This window comes from Calidris pugnax, unplaced genomic scaffold (assembly GCF_001431845.1).
Source record: "Calidris pugnax isolate Ruff unplaced genomic scaffold, ASM143184v1 scaffold248, whole genome shotgun sequence".
Taxonomy (NCBI): domain Eukaryota; kingdom Metazoa; phylum Chordata; class Aves; order Charadriiformes; family Scolopacidae; genus Calidris; species Calidris pugnax.
Genome location: NW_015090965.1, coordinates 39,387 through 62,538, shown reverse-complemented (window position 1 = coordinate 62,538; position 23,152 = coordinate 39,387). Strand labels below are relative to the sequence as shown.

Genomic DNA, 23,152 nt, shown 5'->3' with positions numbered 1-23,152 from the left:
GGCAGCACACCTTGCCTTGCTCAAACCAGGCAGGGATTTGCATGTTGAAAACAAATCTTTCTGGAGTGCTGTGAATAGCCTGAAAGTGCAGTTAAGGGATATAACATGGACATTTTAACCACTGGCTGCTGTTGACAGGGACAGTTCTGCCCCTTCCCCTCTTTTGGCATGTCTCACCCCCTTGCTTTGCGCTGGTTCTGGGTATCATCTGACCTTTCAGTAAGACAGTTGAGCTTGCTAACTCTTCAGAAGACTGTGCTTTCTGTCAAGTTGTTATTCAGCCTGATGAGCAGATTGATTTGACACACTGTACAGACAGGCTCTGGGGACTGTATGATGTCTGTGCTGGAGTACTGGAAGGGAAATGTGGGGGAAGGATGACAAAGAGAAGAAAAAAGGGAGCGAACCCACCCCTTTGATGGCACTAGCGTTATATCAACTGTTCTGTGGAACTTTGCTGTCAAGTTTTCAAAAATACCTCATGCTTATCCGGAGCTGGACAAACTCTGGACATGAATGGAAAAGACACAAAATACTCTGGTTCGTTTCTCTCGAAATTGTCACTTGATTTGCTCCACCAAGTAACTTTGCTGTCAAGTTTTCAAAAATACCTCGTGCTTATCTGGAGCTAGACAAACTCTGGACATGAGTGGAAAAGACACAAAATACTCTGGTTTGTTTCTCTTGAAATTGTCATTTGATTTGCTCTACCAAGTCTTACTTTGAGTGCTGTGACTTACAAAGCCTCAGAAGCAAAGATTTCCTAGATGCTGGCTTTTGTGAAGTGCACACTATAGGGTTTTTGGGGAATCACTTAGGAGGTGTGCCACATTGCATAGAAATAAGAGAGAAGGAGACAAAAAAAAAGTGCTGTGGCAGAAGAAGCCAAGAGTATGTCACTTTTGCATTCAGTGTGTGGTGTGATGACACATCTAACTTTACTTTTAATGTCCTGCTAAAGGACTACTTTTAATTGTAATTTTGGTTTCACCTTCAACTTTACTTTTAATGTCCTGCTAAAGGACTATTTTTAATTGTCATTTTGGTTTCCCAGTCCCTTGAAACTGGTGAAGGTATAGCGTAAGACTGGAAGAAGCTGCCCTGCGGTCCTGCTTGCCTTGTCCTGTGGCAGTACTAAGCAGGAGTGTTGGCTGGGCGCTGAGCGGGTGGTTTTCAGCTACAGCAATTCTGCTCATAATGTGCTGTATCAATATTAGTGCTGGCCCTTGGGGGTGTTGGGAACTTGCCCTACTTCTCAGTGTTGGTTGTTGCTGTCGTTCATAACTGCTCTATGCCAATCTCTCCGAAGAGCCGAGTATCGGATAATGCCACAGCACGAGCTGTCATAACTCTGAAATGCTGCCTTTCTCAGTCTGAGCAGCAGATCACTCATTTAAAAAACAGGATTTCGGGGATGGGGGAGGTTATTATTTCTGAAGCATTGAACAAGACTGCAAATGGCATGTGTGTCTTTTGGTTTTTTTTGATGTTTGGATCTTTTTGCGTGTTTTACGGAGAACATGCAAGTGCTACATTGTTGCATTGTCTCAGTTTTCACTGGTTTGATGTGGATTTAAATGGCAAATAGTGTGACTTCAGGAAACCAAACTGCTGAGCTTATTTATGTTAGTGTTTATTGTTACTCCACATATATCAAAGGGACTCCAGGTGCAGAGACAAATAGTTGGGGCTATTTGCATGAGTGTCTGGGGGGGGAGTTATTTTCTTAAAGCTGGAAATTTGTAAATAATTCTAGAGTTGTAAATTTCTCCATTTCCACACATAAACTTTAACTTAACACCTACAGTAGCTATGCCGTCATTGTATGTTCTTCTGCAGCTTTTCTTTTTTTAGCAGACTGCCAATTACATACTTGACAAAAAGGTGTGATGCTTTCCTATCCAAAAAGCAGTGGTATCGTGTGAGAACAAAACTGAGGTTGAGTCTCTAATATAGTGCTGACATAATCTGAAGGAAGAAATACTGGTGTTCTTACGGATGTGATGCATATATGTTTGACATCTGATTTTGCGTAAAGTTAAATCAAAAAGAGCTTTTAGGAAACCAGTGGGGGAAAATGAACCTGTTAGGGATATGTGTGCTGGAGGAAACAGCAGAGAGCCAGCTGAGTGGGGAATACCCCAGCTTGGTTCCAGGCAGGCTGAGAATATCTGCCTTTTCCCAAGGCTTACTTTAGGATCAAAGGGGAACTGACAGCCTGTCAACTTTTCTTTGTCAGGCTGGCAGAGTGCTGAGAGCAGGGACGGCTTCTTCCAGCCAGAGATGGAATTTAGCAGGACCAGAGGGGGTATGCAAAAACTGGAAATAGAAGTATAAAGTATAAATATAACCACCTGTGTCTACGCTCCTTCTTGTGATATTTTTCCCTTTTGTTTATGTGCTTTGTTCCCTGAAGATATAAACTCTTCAGTTATAGTTTGTTTAGCAGTAAATCTCTGCACATGCCAAATGCATTTGGGTTTGTTGTGGTAACGATGTGAATGGAAAACAGAATCAACTGTATGCAGTACGTATAACAGTATTTGGACCAGGTGATTCAATCCAAAGGAAAATGCAAAAAACTCAGTTTGTCACCCTAATACATGCACTTCAGAGACGAAAAGAAGTCTCTAGAGGTTCAACCTACTTAACTGAAAAATGGTTAACAGCCCTGAATGCATGAACTGATTTCCTCAAGTTAGGAAATATTATTTAGGTAATATTAGTCTTGCCAGAGCATGAATTTATTGTCTAGTTTTGATGCCTGCAATTCTCCAAGAATGAGGAGGGGAGAAGAAAATGAAAACCTGACAAAAGCGCAGAAAGATTTGGTGACTGTAAGCTGGAGTAACTAGTGGAGTACTAAAATAGTGCTTTGCCAGTGAGAAAAGTGGATTGACTTAAAGCTTGTTGTCACTTGAAATCTTTAAATCAAGACATCCTATTGCAAGTTATATTAAAGCACAAGCAGTAGCTATAAGCTTGAGGAAGAAATCCCAGAATGGGTTCCATGGTATGCCTAATCACCAATTGGACTGGGTATGTATTAATGATGTACAGCTACTACCTTTGAAGTAAATGAAAAAGGGTTTTGCTGGACTGATATTTTATATGGACATTATTTGGAAGATGCGTTTCCTAGAACTGTGTGTGAGAGGATTTTTCCCTCCTGCCATTAAAAGACAACTTTGAAGATTTTGAACTCAAGGGAGTTGCAGGAAGAATATTTGCCAAACTGTGAGGATACAGGGGCTTCACTTAACCACAGTAAGGACAACTTGCACCTCCCTGGAGCATATCACGATCATAATACTTGCAATGAACACTTAGGCTTTGAACTCAAGGGAGTTGCAGGAAGAATACTTGCCAAACTGTGAGGATACAGGGGCTTCACTTAACCACAGTAAGGAGAACTTGCACCTCCCCAGAAGGAGAACTTGCACCTCCCCAGAGCATATCACGATCATAATGCTTGCAATGAACACTTAGGCTTTTGGGCATTTACTCATAAGCAATAAATTTGAAGATGAATATTTAACTGCATGAAATTTACCTTGTCCAGTTTAGGTAATTGACGGGTGAAGATACCCTTAAAACTTAAGTCTAAAGTATCTGTCTGCAGTAAACCAGTGCTCATAGTTAGGAGTCTGATGAAAGCTGCATCTTTTGGGCTGCCAGTGCAAAAGGTAGGCATTCCCAGTTGTGAGTTAAAGATGCTCTGATTTGTAGATTCCCACTGTTTGTGGAAACATGAGGAGTGAGTTAAGTAGTTTACCTACTTGTCATCTTGTATGCTTCTCCTGCTCTAGAAATGTCAGTCCAGGTTGTGTACAGTCTTCGTAAGGAGAAATTTCTAATTTTCTAAAAAATTTTGCTTTGAAGTTGACTCTGCAGTGCACCACAAGATGAGACAGCTTATTTTGTTGACATGTTAGAAGTAATGTGTACTATTTGGGAGACTTCACAGAACCACTGCCTCCTCAATTGAGAGAGTTTTTGTTCAGTGCAAAAGGTAGGCATTCCCAGTTGTGAGTTAAAGATGCTCTGATTTGTAGATTCCCACTGTTTGTGGAAACATGAGGAGTGAGTTAAGTAGTTTACCTACTTGTCATCTTGTATGCTTCTCCTGCTCTAGAAATGTCAGTCCAGGTTGTGTACAGTCTTCGTAAGGAGAAATTTCTAATTTTCTAAAAAATTTTGCTTTGAAGTTGACTCTGCAGTGCACCACAAGATGAGACAGCTTATTTTGTTGACATGTTAGAAGTAATGTGTACTATTTGGGAGACTTCACAGAACCACTGCCTCCTCAGTTGAGAGAGTTTTTATTGTTTTTTGTTGTGTTGTGGTTTTTTTTTTTTAAGGTCTCTGACCAAAGCACAATGGAAGTACATAAGCCACTAAGAAGTCAATAATAGTTTTGATTAGATTTTTACTTAAAGCATATTAATGATGGATAATTGATTTACCCACATGGTAGGATGAATTTCCCTCTGTCTTTCAGCCCCTGCAAAATCCTTTGGATGTTTAGGGTTGAGGAACAAGGTTATCAAACCTTGTACGTCCTTCACACATTGGAGTCTGGACCTGGCTTGGAAGCTCAGTTCGAGAACTTCAACTAAGTTCCTATCTCAGCAACTGAAGGAGTAGATTTTTTTCATTTATTTATTTTTTTTACTGTAGCTGTATTTGGGGAAGCTCAGTTCGAGAACTTCAACTAAGTTTCTATTTCAGCAATTGAAGGAGTAGATTTTTTTCATTTATTTCTTTTTTTACTGTAGCTGTATTTGTGTCTGTTATCGCTAACAGAATAAATGAATTTTGGTGTTAAATGAGTAGAATTAGATCTTGGGCCCAAAGGACTTAAAGTTTCTGTTGTCTATTAAGTTTAAGGCCTTCTTCCCCAGTGTTGAAGATACAGTACTTTGTTCCTTCCCACACATGCACAAAGTCTTCTCAAGGATTGGAATAAATTAATGTTAAATACTACAGCTTAACATAGATTTTGTGAATTTATTTTACAAGCATTTAACATTTTAAAAAGTAAAATATGATTATTTTGTTCTATGACTTGCACTACACAAATTCTGGGGTGTTGTGCTGAACAAAATATTTCTAGTATTGACTTAAAGTAAATTGTTTTAATATTTCTAGTATTGACTTAAAGTAAATTGGTTTGGTTGTTTTGATTTCTTTTTTTTTTTTTTGGTAAATAATTAAAACACTTATGATATTGAGTTCAGTCCTTTTCCTACAAGCAGCTGCTCTCAGAATAACTGATTTTTATTCCATTTTGGTTGTATCCATTTCCAGTGAAATCAAACAAGATGTTTTTGATCAGCAGGACCTGTTGAAATAAGGCATCCAAAGGCATGAAGGAGTGTGCTAATTGACAGTGGATCTTGCTTTGATAATTTTACCTGGGTGTAATTCTTAGTGTAATTTTTCTTACTCTTTGTAGGAGATCAGCTGTTATCTTGTAGATTTCGTATGACAGCTATACTTTTTTTGTATAAAAGCCTCCTTAAAATATCCATCTTCTTGACATTTGAGATGAAATCTCAAAATATGTTCCTAGAATACCTGTGGGGATCTCGGTGTGTCTGTAAAATGTCATAAGGCATCCAGTAAAATGTGTGCAGAGCTCTGAGGCAGAATTCACTGGTTCCTGCTCTACGTAGAGACATCTGAACTGGTTACTCTCATTCTGGTCGCTGTGGCTGAGCTTAGGAATTACTTAGCACTGATACAGTTACACTCAGTATCTAGTGATGTGTGACCAGTACTTGTTGCTCCCAGAAGCCTGTAGAGAGGCTATAGTTTGCTTCATGTGTAGGTTACAACCATGGTTGGTAGGTGTGCTGCAGAATTCCCTGGCAACTTGGTCTTCCAGGAAAGGCATGTCCATTTTGTTTTCCCTGTGCAAGCAGTTTCTGGAAACGCAGGGAGAACATGTATTGAAGGATTGATTATTGAAGGAGGCCAAGTTCTTTTGGTGACAGCAGCATCTTAGTACAGTGTGCCTCACTACCTTTTCACAAGGGCTTGATTAGTTCCTTTGCGATGTTTCCTTTTGATGGCTGCCCAAAATGAAATACGTAAACGGGCCAACATAAGCTTACTTCAAAGAATAAGAGCTCAAAGAATATAATCTTGGCTGTTGAGAAGCTTATGCTAGATCAAGTCTTCAGTAATGTTTGCAAACTAGCAAGCTCTGTGGAAATGCTCTTCTGGCTGGGATTCACTGGGTAGGTTCACTGAGCAGAGAGGCAAATGGTCCTGTGACATGAGAGGAAATGGAATCTCCCGTGTCTGAGGGTTACTGGATTAGTCAGGATGCTGCTTCTGATAATGATACAGGCTCAGTGACTATTCCATAGAATTGTATGCTAGACTTTTAGCTGGATCGTTAGAGGTATGTACTAGAGAGGCAAATACTTCATCCATAGCACAGACAGACCCCGTTCAGTCGAAACAGGTTTGATTCCTGGAATTGGCTTTGGTTTTGTTCTGGTTTTCATCTTCTGCTGTGAAAATGGTCCACATCTCCATCTGTAAGGCCTTCCTGTGGGACTCCACCAGCCTTGAAACAAACATTTATTCGCTTCACTGACAGAAGAACATGAGCTAGGATTTTGGGGGGTTGTTAAATCTGTGCAGTTCTCTTTCAAGAACCAGCCTCGTTCCCTTTCTTTCAATGCTGCCTGAAGCTTCATACTTACAGATAATACAGAACAGGGAGGAGTAACTGGTAGGCCACGTGGGTGTTATCAATCAGAGGGATCTCAACAAGCCAGGGAAAAGGGTCAGCAACAACCTTATGAAGTTCAACAAAGGGAAATGCCAAGTCCCACATCTGGAGAGGAAACCCCCCCTGCCCCAGGATGGACGAGGGGCTGACCATTTGGAAAACAGTTTGGGGGTTCATGAGCCAGCAAAGGTGCCCTTGCAGCAAAGGTGGCCAAAAGCCTCCTGGATTGCATTAGGAGTAATGTTGTCAGCAGGCTGAGGGAAGAGACCCTTCCTGCTTACTGAGCACTGGTGGGACAACTCTGTGTTCCTGACTCTAGCTCTGAGCTCCCCAGTGCAAGAGAAATTTATTTTAGTTACCACTTATTCTTGGTTTTTGAACAACGGGGAAGTCCTTTGTTGAAATAGCTGGAAGTAAAAGTTTTATGCACTTCCCCTTTTAATCAAGGAAAGATGGCATCTGATCTGATGCCCCTCTTGTACTGGAAATCTAAGTGCTGTATGAAGAAGACAAAAATCAGAATCGTGTCTTGTGGCTCCATTACCACTATGACAGTTTGGAAAACTCCTGTGGGGTGATGCCATGATATGACTCATTCTGTCTTTTCTCAGAGGCAGTAGAGATGAACTGACTTGTTTTCAGTAGGGGAGTGCGTGTGCAGAGTATGTTGATATATTGAGAAACTGCCTTTACGTTTACTTCCTAGAGCTGAAAGATGTTCTTTGTGCCTGTGGAATTTTCCTTCAGTTTATTGGAGACTTTTTTTCCCCTAAGTCAAAATGATTCATCTTGTAGCTTTGCGGCTGGTTTAAATTCATGGGATGCTTCTCTCCAGCCTGCTGCTTTTTCCTGAAGAAAGATGGAGAGCAGCTGTTAGAACAGTAAGTCTCTTGATCAGCTGAAGGTTGTGCCTCTGCCTTCTACGGAGCTGAAGATGCCTGTGCCCTCTTGTGAGGGGCTGGATAGCAGCAGCTGCTGACATGAGAGGTGCACAAGGTGGTTGGATCACTGCTGCTCTGTACGCATGGTTAAGGATGGGGTCAAAACATGAGCTACCAATGTTGCTAAGAGCTTGGGTATGGAAGAATTCCAAAACTCAGATGTGGATTGTAGGTTGCCGAGGTTGGCAAACATGCTGAGTGAGTGATAAAAGGATGACCTCAACTAGCAAACCAGGGTAAAATCACTTCTTTGCTCCAGAGGGTGTGGTGAGATGCCTCTGCATGTGAGAGGAAGCCATAGGGGTTTTTATCTTCTGGGAGTACAGGGTGTTCTTGCAAATAATATTAGGGCATTCAAGGAACACAAATGTGCCATTAAAACAAAATAGTATCAATATTTTGGGCAAATATGAAGTATTCTGGCAGCTGTTCCTTAAATACCAAAGGGAAAATACCACTGCTTTAGTCCAAAGATCTTCCTTCGATTCCTACAAAGTATTTAATGATAAAGATTGTGATGTAGGAACGGCTGGTTACTTGCAGCAGCCATGCCCATATGTGCTGGTGTGCATCCCAAAATCTTCATAGGGATGCTTACAGTCCTTGTGCTGCTGGGTAGAAGTCTCCCACTATTACTGACTGTGTGTGCATCTGGAGTGTACATCCACCTACAATGCCTATTCTTCTGGTTCTTGCTAGTTTGTACTGTCACAGTTAACTTAGGAGATGGAACATTGCTGTGAATGGAAGTAGGTGATTTCCTTCCTGTAGCTGTTTTTGATTCAGTCATTATGCATAGGGACGGTGACTTACTGTCTCAATTACTTCTTAAGGAAACCACACCATAGTTTTCCTTTGTCATTGTGAAATAGTGTTTTTAAGATATGAGACGTTTTTGATTCATAGAGTTATGAACTTTTAGAATAAATACGTATGTATGTTGGAGATAGTTACCCCTAGGCAAGAGTCAACTGAAACTGGTGGTGCTTTTGTAAAGAGGTCTTGACTCCCAGATGGGTGCTTGGCAGTTGTAGTTGACCTACTTTAGCTCTGACCTTGATTTGCTCAGAGGTGTTTATGTACTCGTGATCAGCTTTGCTGCATGATTAAGCTAGTCACGTGTCATCTAACTTTTTTTTTTTTAAGGGATGAACAGTAAGATTTGTTTTTACTGTCTCATTAGCCTTGTTGCAGGGGGTTGGAGAAAGATTGAATGCAAGGGAGGGGAATCCTGAAGGAAGTAGTCCCAAACAGACTGTGGAGAGACACTGTCATGTGATACAATGACATATTATCATTTGATTCTCATCTACAGGAGAATTTAATCAGGAAGTGGACTACATGGCATTTTTTCAAGTAGGTCGTTGAAGTACTTTGGCAACAGGCTGGGCGTCATAAATGGAAGATTTGGACTTGGCTTATATATATGGGTAACTTTTGTGTTCCTTCTCATAGAGGGATTTGGGGTTTTTTTTTTGAGCCGTTGAACAACTAGCAGCTGGAGGCTGAAAAGATAGTAAACTATTCAATTTTTCAGAATTTTAAGAATGCCTTGAAGAAAATATTTCTCTGAACTGATCACTATTTATTATAGCAGAGCATACTGACTTTTGCTCTGATCATTGGGTTGACATTTTCTTTACTTTAAACCTCATTTCAAGAGACAAGTGTGATTCCGAACTCCTGTAATGCTAAAATGTAGGACTGTGCTTGGTAGAACTGGGATGAGCATTTGGGATGTGGTAGAGAAAGGGCTGACTTGAAAAGAAATTGAAAATTCTCGTTTTTATGTAATTTGTTCTGCTTAAATGGTCAAGATACTTAAAATAGCTGCTTCAAAACTGTCAAATATAGACATTTGGTTGTAATTTAAAATAGCACACAGCTGAATGGACACTTGATTTCAAGAATTTTTCTATAAAACTGCTTTGAAATTTTTGTTTCAAGGTGAACAACAAAAGAATTTTTTTTATTATTTTTTTTTTATTACAGCACACCAGTGACTTGTGCGGTGTTCTGGTTATTAAGCTGTAAAATGCTGACTGTTGCAGGCATTCTTAAAGGGAAAGGACTGTGTTAAACTTACAAACCTTTTTTCCCCCCCTTTTTTCTTTTTTGATTCCGTCTCATCCCAACTTTCTGACTGAGGTCATCATAAGTGGTCCATGAAATTACATTATGCAGTAAAATGTGAGTGCAACAAGAATCCTCACATATAGAGGTGTTCAGGAACTTTTGAAAATTAATTGTGGGTGGTTGGGCCAGAAATTTTAGGAACTACTTGTTTCTAGTATGTGCATTATACAGTGCTTGGGTTGTATATTAGGTTCTAAGACAGAATCATGGATGCACAGCAATTGGACAATGTTTTTTTTAAAAAAACAACAAACCACCAAATGTGCAACAAGAATCCTCACATATAGAGGTGTTCAGGAACTTTTGAAAATTAATTGTGGGTGGTTGGGCCAGAAATTTTAGGAACTACTTGTTTCTAGTATGTGCATTATACAGTGCTTGGGTTGTATATTAGGTTCTAAGACAGAATCATGGATGCACAGCAATTGGACAATGTTTTTTTAAAAAAAACAACAAACCACCAAACCCAAACAAACAAACAAAAAAACCCCAAGCCTGTGACATCATAGGTAGTTTGGTATGAGAGTACTTCTGTCACTGGATTCAGAAGGCTTAGCCACGGGCCACATTAAGTTTAGCTGTAGCTAACTTCTGCACGTCAGCTGAGGTTGAAGATAATGTTTTTGCAACTGAACCGAGCACAGAGAGATGGTCAGTCATCACTGTGGTTTAACTGGTGGCTTGTAAATTAAGCTGCAGTAATCTCATAAACCACAGCAATGTAATCGAGGTTATAGTTGGTGAACTACTTTGAGTAAGGGAGACAAAGCAGACAACCAGGAAAAGGCTGGTGTCGGAAGGCCAGGTTTATAAGTGACTGTATTAGTGTGAATGAAAGCCTTGTGAAATAAACCGTGGTTATGGATTCAGTGGCATTTTATAATTTGACTTAAATTTTACTGATTTAGCTTATGTTAGTGCCGGTTTGGTGACAGCTGACCTCTTAACTTGCCTGTACCAGTATGGCCACACATACCTGACTCCTTTTTCATTTTTGAGAGAGAATCACAGAGAAGTTGTTGGGTGACAGGGAGAAGGACTCCTGAGTGGCAGTTTGGAAGCTCTGCTTCTAGAATTCCACACCTTGGTGGTTTTAAGGCAATGACTTGCCCAACCTTAAATTTAAGAGCTGTGATCCTTACTGCTATTACTGTAACAAGAGCAGCAATTTAGCTAATTTAAACCTCTGAAATAAATTCTGAATTTGCTATTCTGGCAGAGCTGAAGAAAATGATACCATTGACTTTGGATTTGGTGAGATTTCTGTTGTCTTATAACTGTTAACATGTCTATATATGTGATTCAGTAGAATTGGTTATGATGTGGTCGTGTTGCCAGAATACCCGTTGTTTGACTTGGGAACTTCTGAGTGTGTCTTGGGAGCTTGCTGAGCTGTGTGATTGGGAAATTCTGCTGTCATTGCAGGTTGGAAAGACAGTCACAGTGTTCACAGATGGATTAACCAGAAAACAGTGTATCCAAAAGGCTTTTTTTTTTTTTTAGGCAGACTTAAAACAGTTTTTAAGTTGTTTTTAAGTGTTTTTAAGTGTTGCATAGTAAGCTTTCCTGAAAAACTTGCTTTGTGACGGAAATCTGGAAGGAAAGGACATCCACCTGCAGGCCAGCCACTAAGTTTACAGTGTAGCTGGGAGACACAGTCCAGGAGTTGAGTTATAGTATGGGTTGTGGATTTTATTTAAAATTTAAGCCTGTAGAATAGAACAATGTTTAACCCCTCTTTCCTTTGAAAATGCCAACTGCTGTTACAAGGGAAAATAAAATAGTAAGCCAAGCTTAACGGCCACCTTAAAAGCCAGGCTACCAGGAGTGAAGGGAGAAGTCTGTCTTTTGCACTGTAACAGCAGTTTGAGTCATTGTAGTAGCATCTGACAACAAATGTGTTCCGATCTGATCGTTGTTTGTGAGCGGAGGGCTTTTATGCAAAGACCAAAAAATGAATGATAAGCAGGGCCCAAAGGGAAGTGATGCTGAAGAGATTCCTTCTATTCCAGAGCTTGGTCCACTGGAGATACACATCCCAACATCTAACCCTTTTGATGATGGATAAAGCTTCTACTTCTATAAGGAAGTTAAAGTTTGATCCTTGAGTAGAAAACATCTGTTTGCTATTGTAAACTGTGTCAAAAACAATTGTTTTAAACAAACTTGTTTTGAAAGTGTTCTTTAAGCTTGCTGTTTTTCTTCCCATTCAGGTTTTTGGAAGTACTTGACTAACAGAATATGAGGCATGGAAGAGTTTTAAGGTGATCAGCTGCTTCAGGCTGAGCATCATTGACTTTCTCCAGGTGGATCTAGGCTTTCAAGACAGGCTTTCAGGTAAAAGCTCTTTTGTTTCACAGTTGATGCTATTTAGTAATGAATAAGCTTTCCACAGGGTTTCTTCCAACAATATAATTGTTTGCTGTCTAAAGCATTAAAATGTGTATGTTTTGGATGAAAAAGCTAATTAGATTTATTTGCACCTCTAACTATTCTTCTTAGACCATCATTGGGTTATTAATTTTTTTATTTGTGACGTCTGCTGTGGTGGATGTGTTTCTTTAACCTGATTTGCTACAAAAGTCTTCTGAATTCTGTTCCATAAAGTTCAGTGGAATTAGAACTTTCAAAGCTTATGAACTTTGATAGGATGATTTTCAAATGGAGAGACACTAAAACCAGAGTTCCCAGTCAGCAAAAGACAGACAGAACTTATCCTTTATTTATGTTAGGTAGAAGCAGTTGGCTGGCCAGTTAACATAAGAATAAACCTGGTTTAGTTAAAGACCATGCTAACAATTCTTTAAAAACAATTATGTTAAGTTATGTGTTTTGAGAATGGTCATGGTTTGTATGCAATATTCAATACACTAGTACCTGGAAAAGGAAAAATTGCCTATTTTCTGTTTTACAGAAAAAGAAATAATAGAATCATTTTTTTTTTGCATTTTTTAAGAATACTAAGTTTGAGATTTGGGGTTTTTTTGTTTAAAAATATGTAAGCTTCTGCTTCTAATAATGCATTTTTGGATGTGTTTGGTTTTTTTTCTCTTTTCTATGTTAGACAATCCAATGGCAGACCAAAGGATGGACATATCTTCTACAATTAGTGACTTTATGTCACCAGACCCTGCTGACTTGATCTCCAGTTCCCTTAGCACTTCAGGAATGGATTGTAATAGGAAAAGAAAGGGAAGCTCTACTGATTATCAGTAAGTAGGATTTCTCTTGATTTAGCACTGCTAAAAAGAGGTTGTAACAAAACAATACAGTGGTGGGGATGATAGAAATATTTATAGCAATTCTTAAATAACATGGCACAACCATGTTATTCTTGGCAACTTGTCATAAAGGTGTTAATAAAGAAAAAAGCTACTATGCACTAAGAGGAAAGTTCATTATTTAACAATAGAAATAAAGCCTTCATCTCAGTGCAGCCAGAATTGAGGGCTATCAAATGGGGTGAGGCTGAGAAAAGAAGCCTTTGGCTGATAAGGGGGGGGAAAATTAATACTGATGAAATGTACAGTGTGAAGGTAGATTATATTAACCATTTACCTAGAAAATAGAATGTCTGACTAGTTTGGGAGGGAAGATAATAAACTCATTAAAAAGCAGAAGCAAAACTGAGAATAGTTCCTTTTCTTCACCTATTTTTTGCCTTTTTAGTCACTTCCTATTAATGTGCTGCCAACCTTTGCCTGATGAAGCTATTTTGTTCTCCCAGTTGAACATAAGTCTGAATAGTCACTGGTTTGCAGCAGTATATCTGCCTTTCATTTAATCGACCGATTTCATCTTGTGTTGGTCCTTGACTGTAGGCTATTATTCCTGACAAAACAAAAACTTGGCTTCTTCTGAATCAGTGGTAGAATGTGGTCTTGTTTCAAGAAAGCTGCTTCTCCTTAAGCAAGGCTTGCTAATAACAGTGCTCAGAAGCAGTGTCCAAGACATTGCTTCTGTCTTGGAGCAGGTGTTTGAAATAAAAAGAAATCACACCAACTCTGCTTTATGCTTCTCCTTAAGCAAGGCTTGCTAATAACAGTGCTCAGAAGCAGTGTCCAAGACATTGCTTCTGTCTTGGAGCAGGTGTTTGAAATAAAAAGAAATCACACCAACTCTGCTTTAGAATAGTGAAGGTCATAGTAAAGTTTGTCGAATTTCCAAACATGTAACGTCTTCTGCACTAGGGTACGCCAAGACTGACCTACTTACTTGCTTTGCAAACCTTGTATGTATTGTAACTTTGCAAAATCTAGCTGCAGGGTAACTTGTGAATGGGTGCCTTCCATTATTAATACATGTATATAGTCAATTTTCATGTAACTTAGCACAGATTTTATCATCGTGGGTCTTTGGATTGTTGACAGCTCTTTTTACAGAGAGGGCGTCTTCTGCACTAGGGTACGCCAAGACTGACCTACTTACTTGCTTTGCAAACCTTGTATGTATTGTAACTTTGCAAAATCTAGCTGCAGGGTAACTTGTGAATGGGTGCCTTCCATTATTAATACATGTATATAGTCAATTTTCATGTAACTTAGCACAGATTTTATCATCGTGGGTCTTTGGATTGTTGACAGTTCTTTTTACAGAGAGGGGTAGAATTTTTAATCCATGCTGAGCATGACAATTAAGACTAAGTTCCCCATGCATAGGACTTCTTTTTAGGAGAACTCAACTGCAAAATGTTAAGTACTGTTTAAAGACCACAAAGATACAGCATACGTACCTTCTCTAATATACATTTAGTCTTCCTGAAAAGTGTGTGACTCCCTCTAGTTGAATTGACTCCTACAAAATTCAGTGAACAGCCTCAATCTTACCAACTTCCTCTTCTCTAGAAAGGATTTCTCCATCTTTATTCTTCTGGGTAGGAAGCATTGCTCAAGTCCTGTTTTCCAAAAGACAGCTTGCTCTTGTAAGTTATAATTCTGCCCATTAGGTTGTGTGTGCACTTTATTAAATATGTGAAAACACTTCCTTGAATCCTGAGTAAAACAAGTTTACAACAGCTGTCATCATACCACAGCTCATGTTGTGTTGCAAAGGAAATGGTGGCTAGTAAATATTCCTATTTTAAAATAGAGCTTAAGGTAGACTTCCTTGATCCCTACTTTTATATGTATGTATCAGTAAGTGTTGTTCAGAAATGTGACTGTTTAATAGGATTTTGCCTGTTAACAATTAATTTTTTACATAAATTGTCTGAGCATCCAGTTTTATGCTTCATTTACCAGTGAAGTCAGGGAATAAGGAAGGAAGAACCTGACTGTTTTAGTGCAGTTCTTTGTTCACCTCTCCAGTCCAAGCAATCATTTTCATCAGCTGCGCTTTCAGCTCTCCACACCAGTTTCTTCTCAATCCTTTCTCCTGCCACTCCTCCAGGAAAATTCCTGTCCAACCTATTTCACTTCAGGAAAGGTTGTCTGTTCTCCACTATGGTCTGTTTTAGTCAAATGCTGGAATCCAAGACTTCATGCACAGGTCTATAAACAGTTAATTTCTTTTCTTGGGAGTAGTGTTTTCAGTTGAAATAATATATGATTAGAAAACAAACTATCCTGAAGCATTTGTAACTTGCCTTGTACCTCTCTTCAGATTTTGCTTTCTGGGTTTTTCTAAGGCTAAAAAGAATTTAGCAACAAGCAGCATCCTGTAGTGAAAGGTGGCATCACAAGTGGAAAACTGATGCCTCGTTTCTGTTTCCGAGTCCTGTTCTAGACCTGCGTGCTATTTCTTTGTGAGCAGCAGAAAGTGCCTTGAGCCATTGACTAAGACAGTAACCCAAATAAACTGATGCCTCGTTTCTGTTTCCGAGTCCCGTTCTAGACCTGCGTGCTATTTTTTTGTGAGCAGCAGAAGTGCCTTGAGCCACTGACTAAGACAGTAACCCAAAAGTGCAGATTGAGAAAACCTTTAGCATTATTCAAACTTCTTTTACAAACTAATAGCAAAGATAATTGATCTAAAAGTGCAATGTATAATATACAAAAGACTACCGTGTTTATTGTTAAGAAAGCCCATAGCCTCTTAACATGTTAAAGCTCAGTGGTATTTCATGATCAGTTTACAGTCTTGAAGTGATGCCAGAAGTTAGTTTGCATGTAGAAATTCTGTTTAATTTCCTTATGATATGATAAAGTCTGTATAAAGTTCAGAATTAGGACTTTAGTACTGACTGAAAAAAATGTTCATCTGTTCTGCTGGGCAGAATCAAAACCTGAGAAACTTGGGATACATTTTTTAGTTTGTTTCGTTGGGTTTTTTTTATTTTTGGCCTTAGAGTCTTCCGAAATCCCACTTACCTAACTACAGGGACAACATGCATAAAGCACAGATCTTTTATTTCTGAAGATGAAACGGTATCTCAATTATTTGCATAAAGTAATTTAGGTTTGTTGTTTTACTAGTTTTTCATACTAAGTGTAATAAACTATGCTATCTTTTCTTAAAAAGCAGATTTACCCTTTCAGAAAGTAGGTTCATTTGAACAAGCTTGTCACCTTAGAATATACTCACTGCTATTGTCTTGTTTTCATTGTGCTTTTCATTTCAAACAGAATATAAATTAGCTTGAGATTTTCAACAGACGTTATTCTTAATTCCTATATATGGTGTACTTTATTTTTCTTTCTTTTCAGACTTGATGGCTTTCCTTTTGAGTAAGTATAAATATTTTAATAATCAGTTTCACTTGAAAAAGATGCTTGGTGTTTTTCATTGCTTTTCCCTCCCCTTTGCCTAAAATTTGCAGGTAAATATTAAACCAGAACAAGCCAGGCCTAAGAGTGTCCATTTAAGCACAATTGTGCAGATTTATGTATCAAGGCATTCTCTTCCTAATTCTTTTGTCTAACAGTGCTGTAGTCTTAGGCATTCAACTTTTTTGCACCAGATACCTCTATGGAACACGTTCCTTATTTCTGTACATATGGTTAAAATGTAGTAGTATGGCTAAAATGTAGTAACGGGGATCCTTTTAATTCTTCATGCCTTCTTCCTTACATTATTATTTTTTCTTCATGTTGAGGCAAAAGCCATGTATCTACACTGGAAGTTGTACTAATTTAAAATGTGCCTAGTGAGTTTCATACAGTGTCTCATTCTGTTTGTGTGTTTGGCCATTTCCAGTGGTTCACTGGTCTAGATTATTACCATCTCCTACCCCAGTATGAAATACTAGAAGGCAAACTGAAGTGTAGAACACACTGGCATCTGCACAAAGTTATTCAGGGAAATTTGTGAATTTTATGCTAAGCACTTTGATAAGGGGCTGTGGTCGAACTTTTAACAACAGTAAATGCAAGTCAGTAGCCTTATTTCTGATGAAGGCAAGAAAAATCTATGGCTTTTTCTTTTCCCTCTAGTTAACTGAAAAACATTTTTATAACAGATGATATCTTTGAACTGCAGCATGTTTTACTGTCAAACACATCAAACTATGCCATTTTGTTAGCTCCAAAGGAGAGACAACTAATTTAAGAAAATGTCTTAATATTACAAAAACCACACAACTTCTCTAGTCCTTCTAAGTTCTCACTTTTCTATTCTTATTTTTGTATTTAGGATTTAAAGAAGACAGGAATGCTTTATTCTAATTTTATGATAGTTTGATAACAATTTTGCTAATTCTGCTTAATTTGTGATATATTGCTTTATTCTGTTTCTGCAGGGAAGGTATGGATACAGATAAAGATGACCAACATGGAAGGTACTGTTGATACAGTCACTAAAATTTTAGTTTCACAGTACTGACATAGGATCCTCTGTGTAGATACCTGTTTTCAGTGTCATTGTGGTGAGGTGTCCCAAATTGTCTCTTTGCTGGGACAAAGGGTTAAGATTGTTAATCTTTGAGCTACAATATTACAAATAATGATATTTTCTGAAAGAAAGGTTAAATAAATATACAATTTTTTTAAAAAAATTATTTTAATGAGGGTCAGTATATATGTAAGATGCATTAGAAGAGTGGTTTTTCGTGTTTTCAACACTTTAACTTTGTGACACCATTTCTCAACAGATTGGAGTATACAGACCAACAAGGCAGAATAAAAAATGCAAGGTAATACTCTAAATAAATCTGTTGAAAACAATTAATCTCTTGCCTTTTGCAATACATGAAATATTTACATGTGTTTCCTATCCTAAAAATCTTTTTTTCTAGCTTTCACTTTGTCTTTCCATATTTTTGCACTGTTAACATTTTTCATATATAAATTGCATATAGTTTTGTAAAAATGCTAACTTGTTAGGTAACTTGATTTTACTCACTTCTGTCAATCTTAAAGTTGAAATTGAAGTCTGTATATGCTTCTGATAATGTTACATTCTTAATCTTGTTTCTTTCAAATTCAATACTGGGTTAAAAGTGTTAACAGTGACTGTAATACAGGAGAATGGAAAACAAAAATGAAATAACTTAGTGTTTATCATCGTTTTTCCTGGTTAGGAAGAGTTTAGTTCAAATGGAAAGCTGTAGGATCAGTAGCAGACGTATATTGTCACAGCAAAAGGTTGTTTTCAATACTTAGTACATTCATATAGTATAGCAATTGTAAGTTCTTAGTTGAGTGCTTTATCCAGTATTTATATACACTGGAATTTGCTTATCTGTGACCTTTATGGTTCCAGTTATATTTCAGTGTATGTGCTAAGAACGTGTGTGCTAATAACTCTCACACAAATAATGAACATCAATTGTCTGAAGAATTCTGTATGTAGATACCCTCTTATCCTCATGAAAAGGACAACTTAATTATCAGAAGGGGGTTATTTTTGCGTTTTTGTTATACTAGCTGTGGAGATTTTTTTAATATTATTTATTTACTCATGCTTTTCTGTTTTTCCTCACCACCTTACTTGTTTAGGGAGGCTCACAGTCAAATTGAAAAAAGGCGTAGAGATAAAATGAATAGTTTTATAGATGAACTGGCATCTTTGGTACCAACGTGCAACGCGATGTCTCGGAAGCTCGATAAACTCACTGTGCTGAGAATGGCTGTCCAGCATATGAAAACATTACGTGGTAAGCAGATGGGGGTGGAGGGGGGACAGGGCAGGGCAGGACTGGAGGAGGATGGCATGCTTTTTTCTCCCTTTCTTGCCCTTTTTTGCCAAAAAGGAGTAAGTGAATGCATTTTGGGAGGATGACTCCTTTTCTTAGCATTTGACGCTGCGCGTTCATTTATAACTTCCTGGGTCATGGTCCAATATACTGATCTTACTGGGAAATTTGTGAGTGAGGAAAGGATAATTTTCTGTCGTCTGACCTGATTGATCACCATTACTAAATCCAACAAAAGCAAGGCAGCTGAGGCTGGGGGGGGGGAGAGAAAAAACATTTATTAATTGTGGCAGTGCACGTTGAATCTTGTGTAGCACTGAGGCATGCTCTTGGGCAGGCAATGTGCAGAAATTCTCGGATACAGAGGTTAGATTTTAAGTGTAGCTATGATTTCTACAGGACTTCTGAGGCTTTGTTTTCATACCTTTGGCTCTGTGTGAAAGAATTAAAAATACTTTGAAAGTTTAGTTTTAGTCCTTTTAGCCAGTTTCTGTTACAAGCACCTGAAGGGAAACATAGAGGTTTGAAAGAGTTAGGATTGTTGCAACTTTCTGTATGTCCTAAAGCTTCACATAAGAGTGAATCAGTGCTTGGGTGATGATGGTGAAAGCTTAAGCCTTTGAGAAATATGACCCTGAGAAAAGATAGTGATGCAGCTAATTTAAAGGAAGAGTTGGTGTTCTAGTTTATAGGAGACTTGGTGTTTTCCAATCATATTTATCCTACTGTGTTTGAAAGGCTTAACTTGTTCTGCCACTGTCATTTGGTTAGGTCAGTACTTCTTAGCAGTTCAGCGTTTACTAAGTTGACTCTTTTTTTTTTTTTTTTTTTTTTTTTTGTCTTGAAGGGAATAGAATGAGAAGAACTACTATTTAATAAATAGATGCCTCATTTGTTGCTAATTTTGGGCTTTTGGCATTGTGAGATGATGTCATTGCAACGTTCTTTTTTGTCTTTGGTATGGAATAACAGAACTGATTTCTAAGTTTCTAATTGACAATCTGTTTACATGACCTTGTCATGTTTTGCTGAGTTATAAACAGAAGAAATAGTTAGAAGGTTTTTATTTTTAGGCTCTTAGTTTTCATTTCTAATTCTGAAACAGATGATAAATCAAGCATAGCATTTGGGATAAAATGGATGTTGAGGAACACTTGTATTTCAGAAGGCATTTAATTTGCATTGATACATAATACAGTATTTGTGCTTTAGAAAAAAAGCTTCATCCTTTTTTGAGTTAATACCAACAGAGCTCATGTTGATATTAAAACAAAACCAAAATTCAACTTTCATTTTTAAGAACACCTGCAATGAAGAACAGCATAAGAAGCCAAAGGAAAATTGCACATTTAAGTATGTATTGTTAAATTTGTGATAAGGGGATTTTTTTGTTTGTTTGTTTTCTTTAGGTGCTACAAACCCATATACGGAAGCAAACTATAAGCCTGCTTTTTTATCAGATGATGAATTAAAACATCTTATTCTCAGGGTATGTTTCAGTTTTTAATTAAGAGATGTTAATGTCTGTGGATACAAGGCAGTATTTTCCTGCCTTGTATCTCAGATGAAGAATGTTCTGATTATGGAGGATAATGTAGAAATCTGCAAGACTACTGCATAAAGTCAACGAGATTTAATGATGACTAGCATCTCTTAATTTAAGCAGAATAATTTAAGAGGGACATCTGAGGATTTTAATGGTAACCATCAGAATCTTCAGTTATTTCATTAAACGAGCCAAAATTACATAAATTGTTTTCGTGCAGACTTTCTGCCATGGGCTACCTTGACATGATTTTCAGTCTACAGTGATATAACGAACACCCTTTTTGAGGTCACTGATGTAACCAGACTTAGAATGTTTGGCTGCTTGCTGTATATTTCTTTTGTAGCGTGGAGAGTTATGTCTCACTTGTCAATAGTGAAGCTGTTCTAGTGGTTTGTGCAATTTGTGAAGCAGTGAGGTGTCCAGATGCAGCATATGCAGAATTTAATTTCAGCAGTGTTGTGACTCTAAAGCTAGAAAACTAGGGCCTAATCCTGCATGCTTGTATGTGACTGAAAAAGAGTACTTTAGAAATGAGAATTACTGCCTACAGACACATAAATAAATATCCAGGTTATGTTTGGTTTCTAAAAGCGGAACTATGGAATAAATACAGTTAAAATAATATTTTAAATTGAAGGCATTATTGAACAGAATCATAATATTATTGTACAAGACATGGATTCTTTCTTCCCATAAAAGTGACTTTAAATTCTGGGCACGATGCCCAGAATGATGCCAAAATTGTTTGCAGATGCAAAGAAAACTTTATTGTAATTTCATATCTTGCCTGTTGACTCAGTTATCTCTAAATGTTAAGGCAGCTCTCCTAGTGTAGAAATTCCACTGTATATAAAGTGTTTTTAAAGGTTATAATGATGCAATGAGGATGTATAACTTAGTAATTTACTTTTTTTTTTCTCTCTCATAATTAGGCAGCAGATGGATTTCTTTTTGTTGTAGGCTGTGACAGAGGGAAGATACTGTTTGTTTCAGAATCTGTCTTCAAGATCCTCAACTACAGTCAGGTATTCTTTTCCATTTTAAGTAATCATAGAATCATAGTGTAGTTTGGGTTGGAAGGGACCTTAAAAATCATCTGATTCCAATCCCCCTGCCATGGGCAGGAAGGGACCTTAAGAGATTGAAAGCTTTTTATGATTATGCATTTATATGGAGGGGTATTTATGTGAATAGTCTGTCTTGAAAGCTGAGGTTTCTTACAAAGAAAGAGCTTTTCTCTCCCATATCATAAAAGAAGACTGTTTTGGTTTCCATTCAAACTAAGGAGGTGAACTTCACTGATTGATGCATTCTGATCAGGGATTTACCCTGAGGCTTGTAAAAGAGTTATTTAATTGGGAGTGTAAGCAAATACTGAAAACTCAGTCTGAAATTCTTCCAGTAGCTTCATGTGAATTTTTTTACTTTTTTTTCATTCTGTCTGTTCTGGTTTTGGTAGCATACTTACCCATGGAAGCTGGGAAGCAATTATAGCAAAGCCAGGTTTCTAATATATGCTTCATGTGAGGCTTAACTTATATTCTTCATTCTTTCGGTCATCTGTCCTCCTTACCAAATTTTAAAACTGTGTTAGCTTCAAAAGTTTTCATCAGCCAGCCAGTTAGGTATATACTAAATATCTACTCATCGTGTAAATGCTGAAAGAGAACATTTGCAATTACAATTTTTTTTACTTCAACTGTGCAGCATATAAAGTGAGACTGAAGAGAAACCAGTGTCTCTGGTGGATCGAGCATGCTATTTCTGCAACACTCTTACTGAAAATAATGACATAAATTACTATGGAATGTAGTCATAACTTCAAAATATACAGAGAAAATGTACCTTTGATTAAGTCCTGGATCTCAAATGTTTGATATTGCTTGGTTAGACCTGTATGTAAAAGGATTGTTTAGAATGGGTGTGTGGTGGGTTGACCCTGCCTGGCTGGCAGGTGCCCACCAAAGCTGCTCTATCACTCCCCTCCTCAGCTGGACAGGGGAATGAAAATATAATAAAAGTCTCATGGGTCAAGGTAAGGACAGGGAGAGATCATTCACCAATTACTGTCACAGGCAAATTAGTTTAATTTATTACCAATTAAATCAGAGTAGGATAATGAGAAATAAACCCAGATCTTATAAACACCTTCCACCCACCCCTCTCTTCTTCCTGAGCTCACCTTCACTCCTGATTTCTCTGCCTCTTCTCCCTGAGCGGCACATGGGGAATAGGGAACGGGGATTGTGATCAGTCCATCACACGCTGTGTCTGCCACTTCTCCCTCATTCTCTTCTCCTCATGTTCTCACTCCTCTCTGGCTGCAATTGCCATTGCACAGGGGTTTTCCCAATTTCTTAAATGTGTTATCCCAGAGGCACTACTGCCCTCACCTTCACTCCTGATTTCTCTGCCTCTTCTCCCTGAGCGGCACATGGGGAATAGGGAACGGGGATTGTGATCAGTCCATCACACGCTGTGTCTGCCACTTCTCCCTCATTCTCTTCTCCTCATGTTCTCACTCCTCTCTGGCTGCAATTGCCATTGCACAGGGGTTTTCCCAATTTCTTAAATGTGTTATCCCAGAGGCACTACTGCCCTCGCTGATGGGCTCAGCCTTGGCCAGCAGTGAGTCTGTCTTGGAGGCAGCTGCTGTTGGTTCTATCGTAGCTTCTAGGAGCTTCTCGCAGAAGCTGCCCCTGTAGGCC

The 23,152-nt window shown here is 38.3% G+C and overlaps 1 protein-coding gene across 6 annotated transcripts in view; it reads left to right on the top strand.

The window, feature by feature from the left end:
* The window catches only part of ARNTL (aryl hydrocarbon receptor nuclear translocator like), a 53,447-nt gene that overhangs the window by 14,469 nt on the left and 15,826 nt on the right, over positions 1-23,152 (top strand). For 3 of the 6 annotated variants that reach the window (XM_014952561.1, XM_014952558.1, XM_014952560.1), the window contains exons 2-9: positions 12,039-12,162; positions 12,890-13,037; positions 16,470-16,490; positions 17,501-17,539; positions 17,852-17,893; positions 18,699-18,856; positions 20,305-20,384; positions 21,377-21,469. In XM_014952561.1, coding sequence (XP_014808047.1) covers positions 12,898-13,037; positions 16,470-16,490; positions 17,501-17,539; positions 17,852-17,893; positions 18,699-18,856; positions 20,305-20,384; positions 21,377-21,469 — 573 coding nt within the window. In that variant the 5' untranslated portion in view covers positions 12,039-12,162; positions 12,890-12,897. Of the gene's footprint in view, positions 1-9,015; positions 9,120-12,038; positions 12,163-12,889; positions 13,038-16,469; positions 16,491-17,500; positions 17,540-17,851; positions 17,894-18,698; positions 18,857-20,304; positions 20,385-21,376; positions 21,470-23,152 lie in introns of those variants that run through there. The other 3 variants (XM_014952563.1, XM_014952562.1, XM_014952559.1) reach the window with 2 other exon arrangements.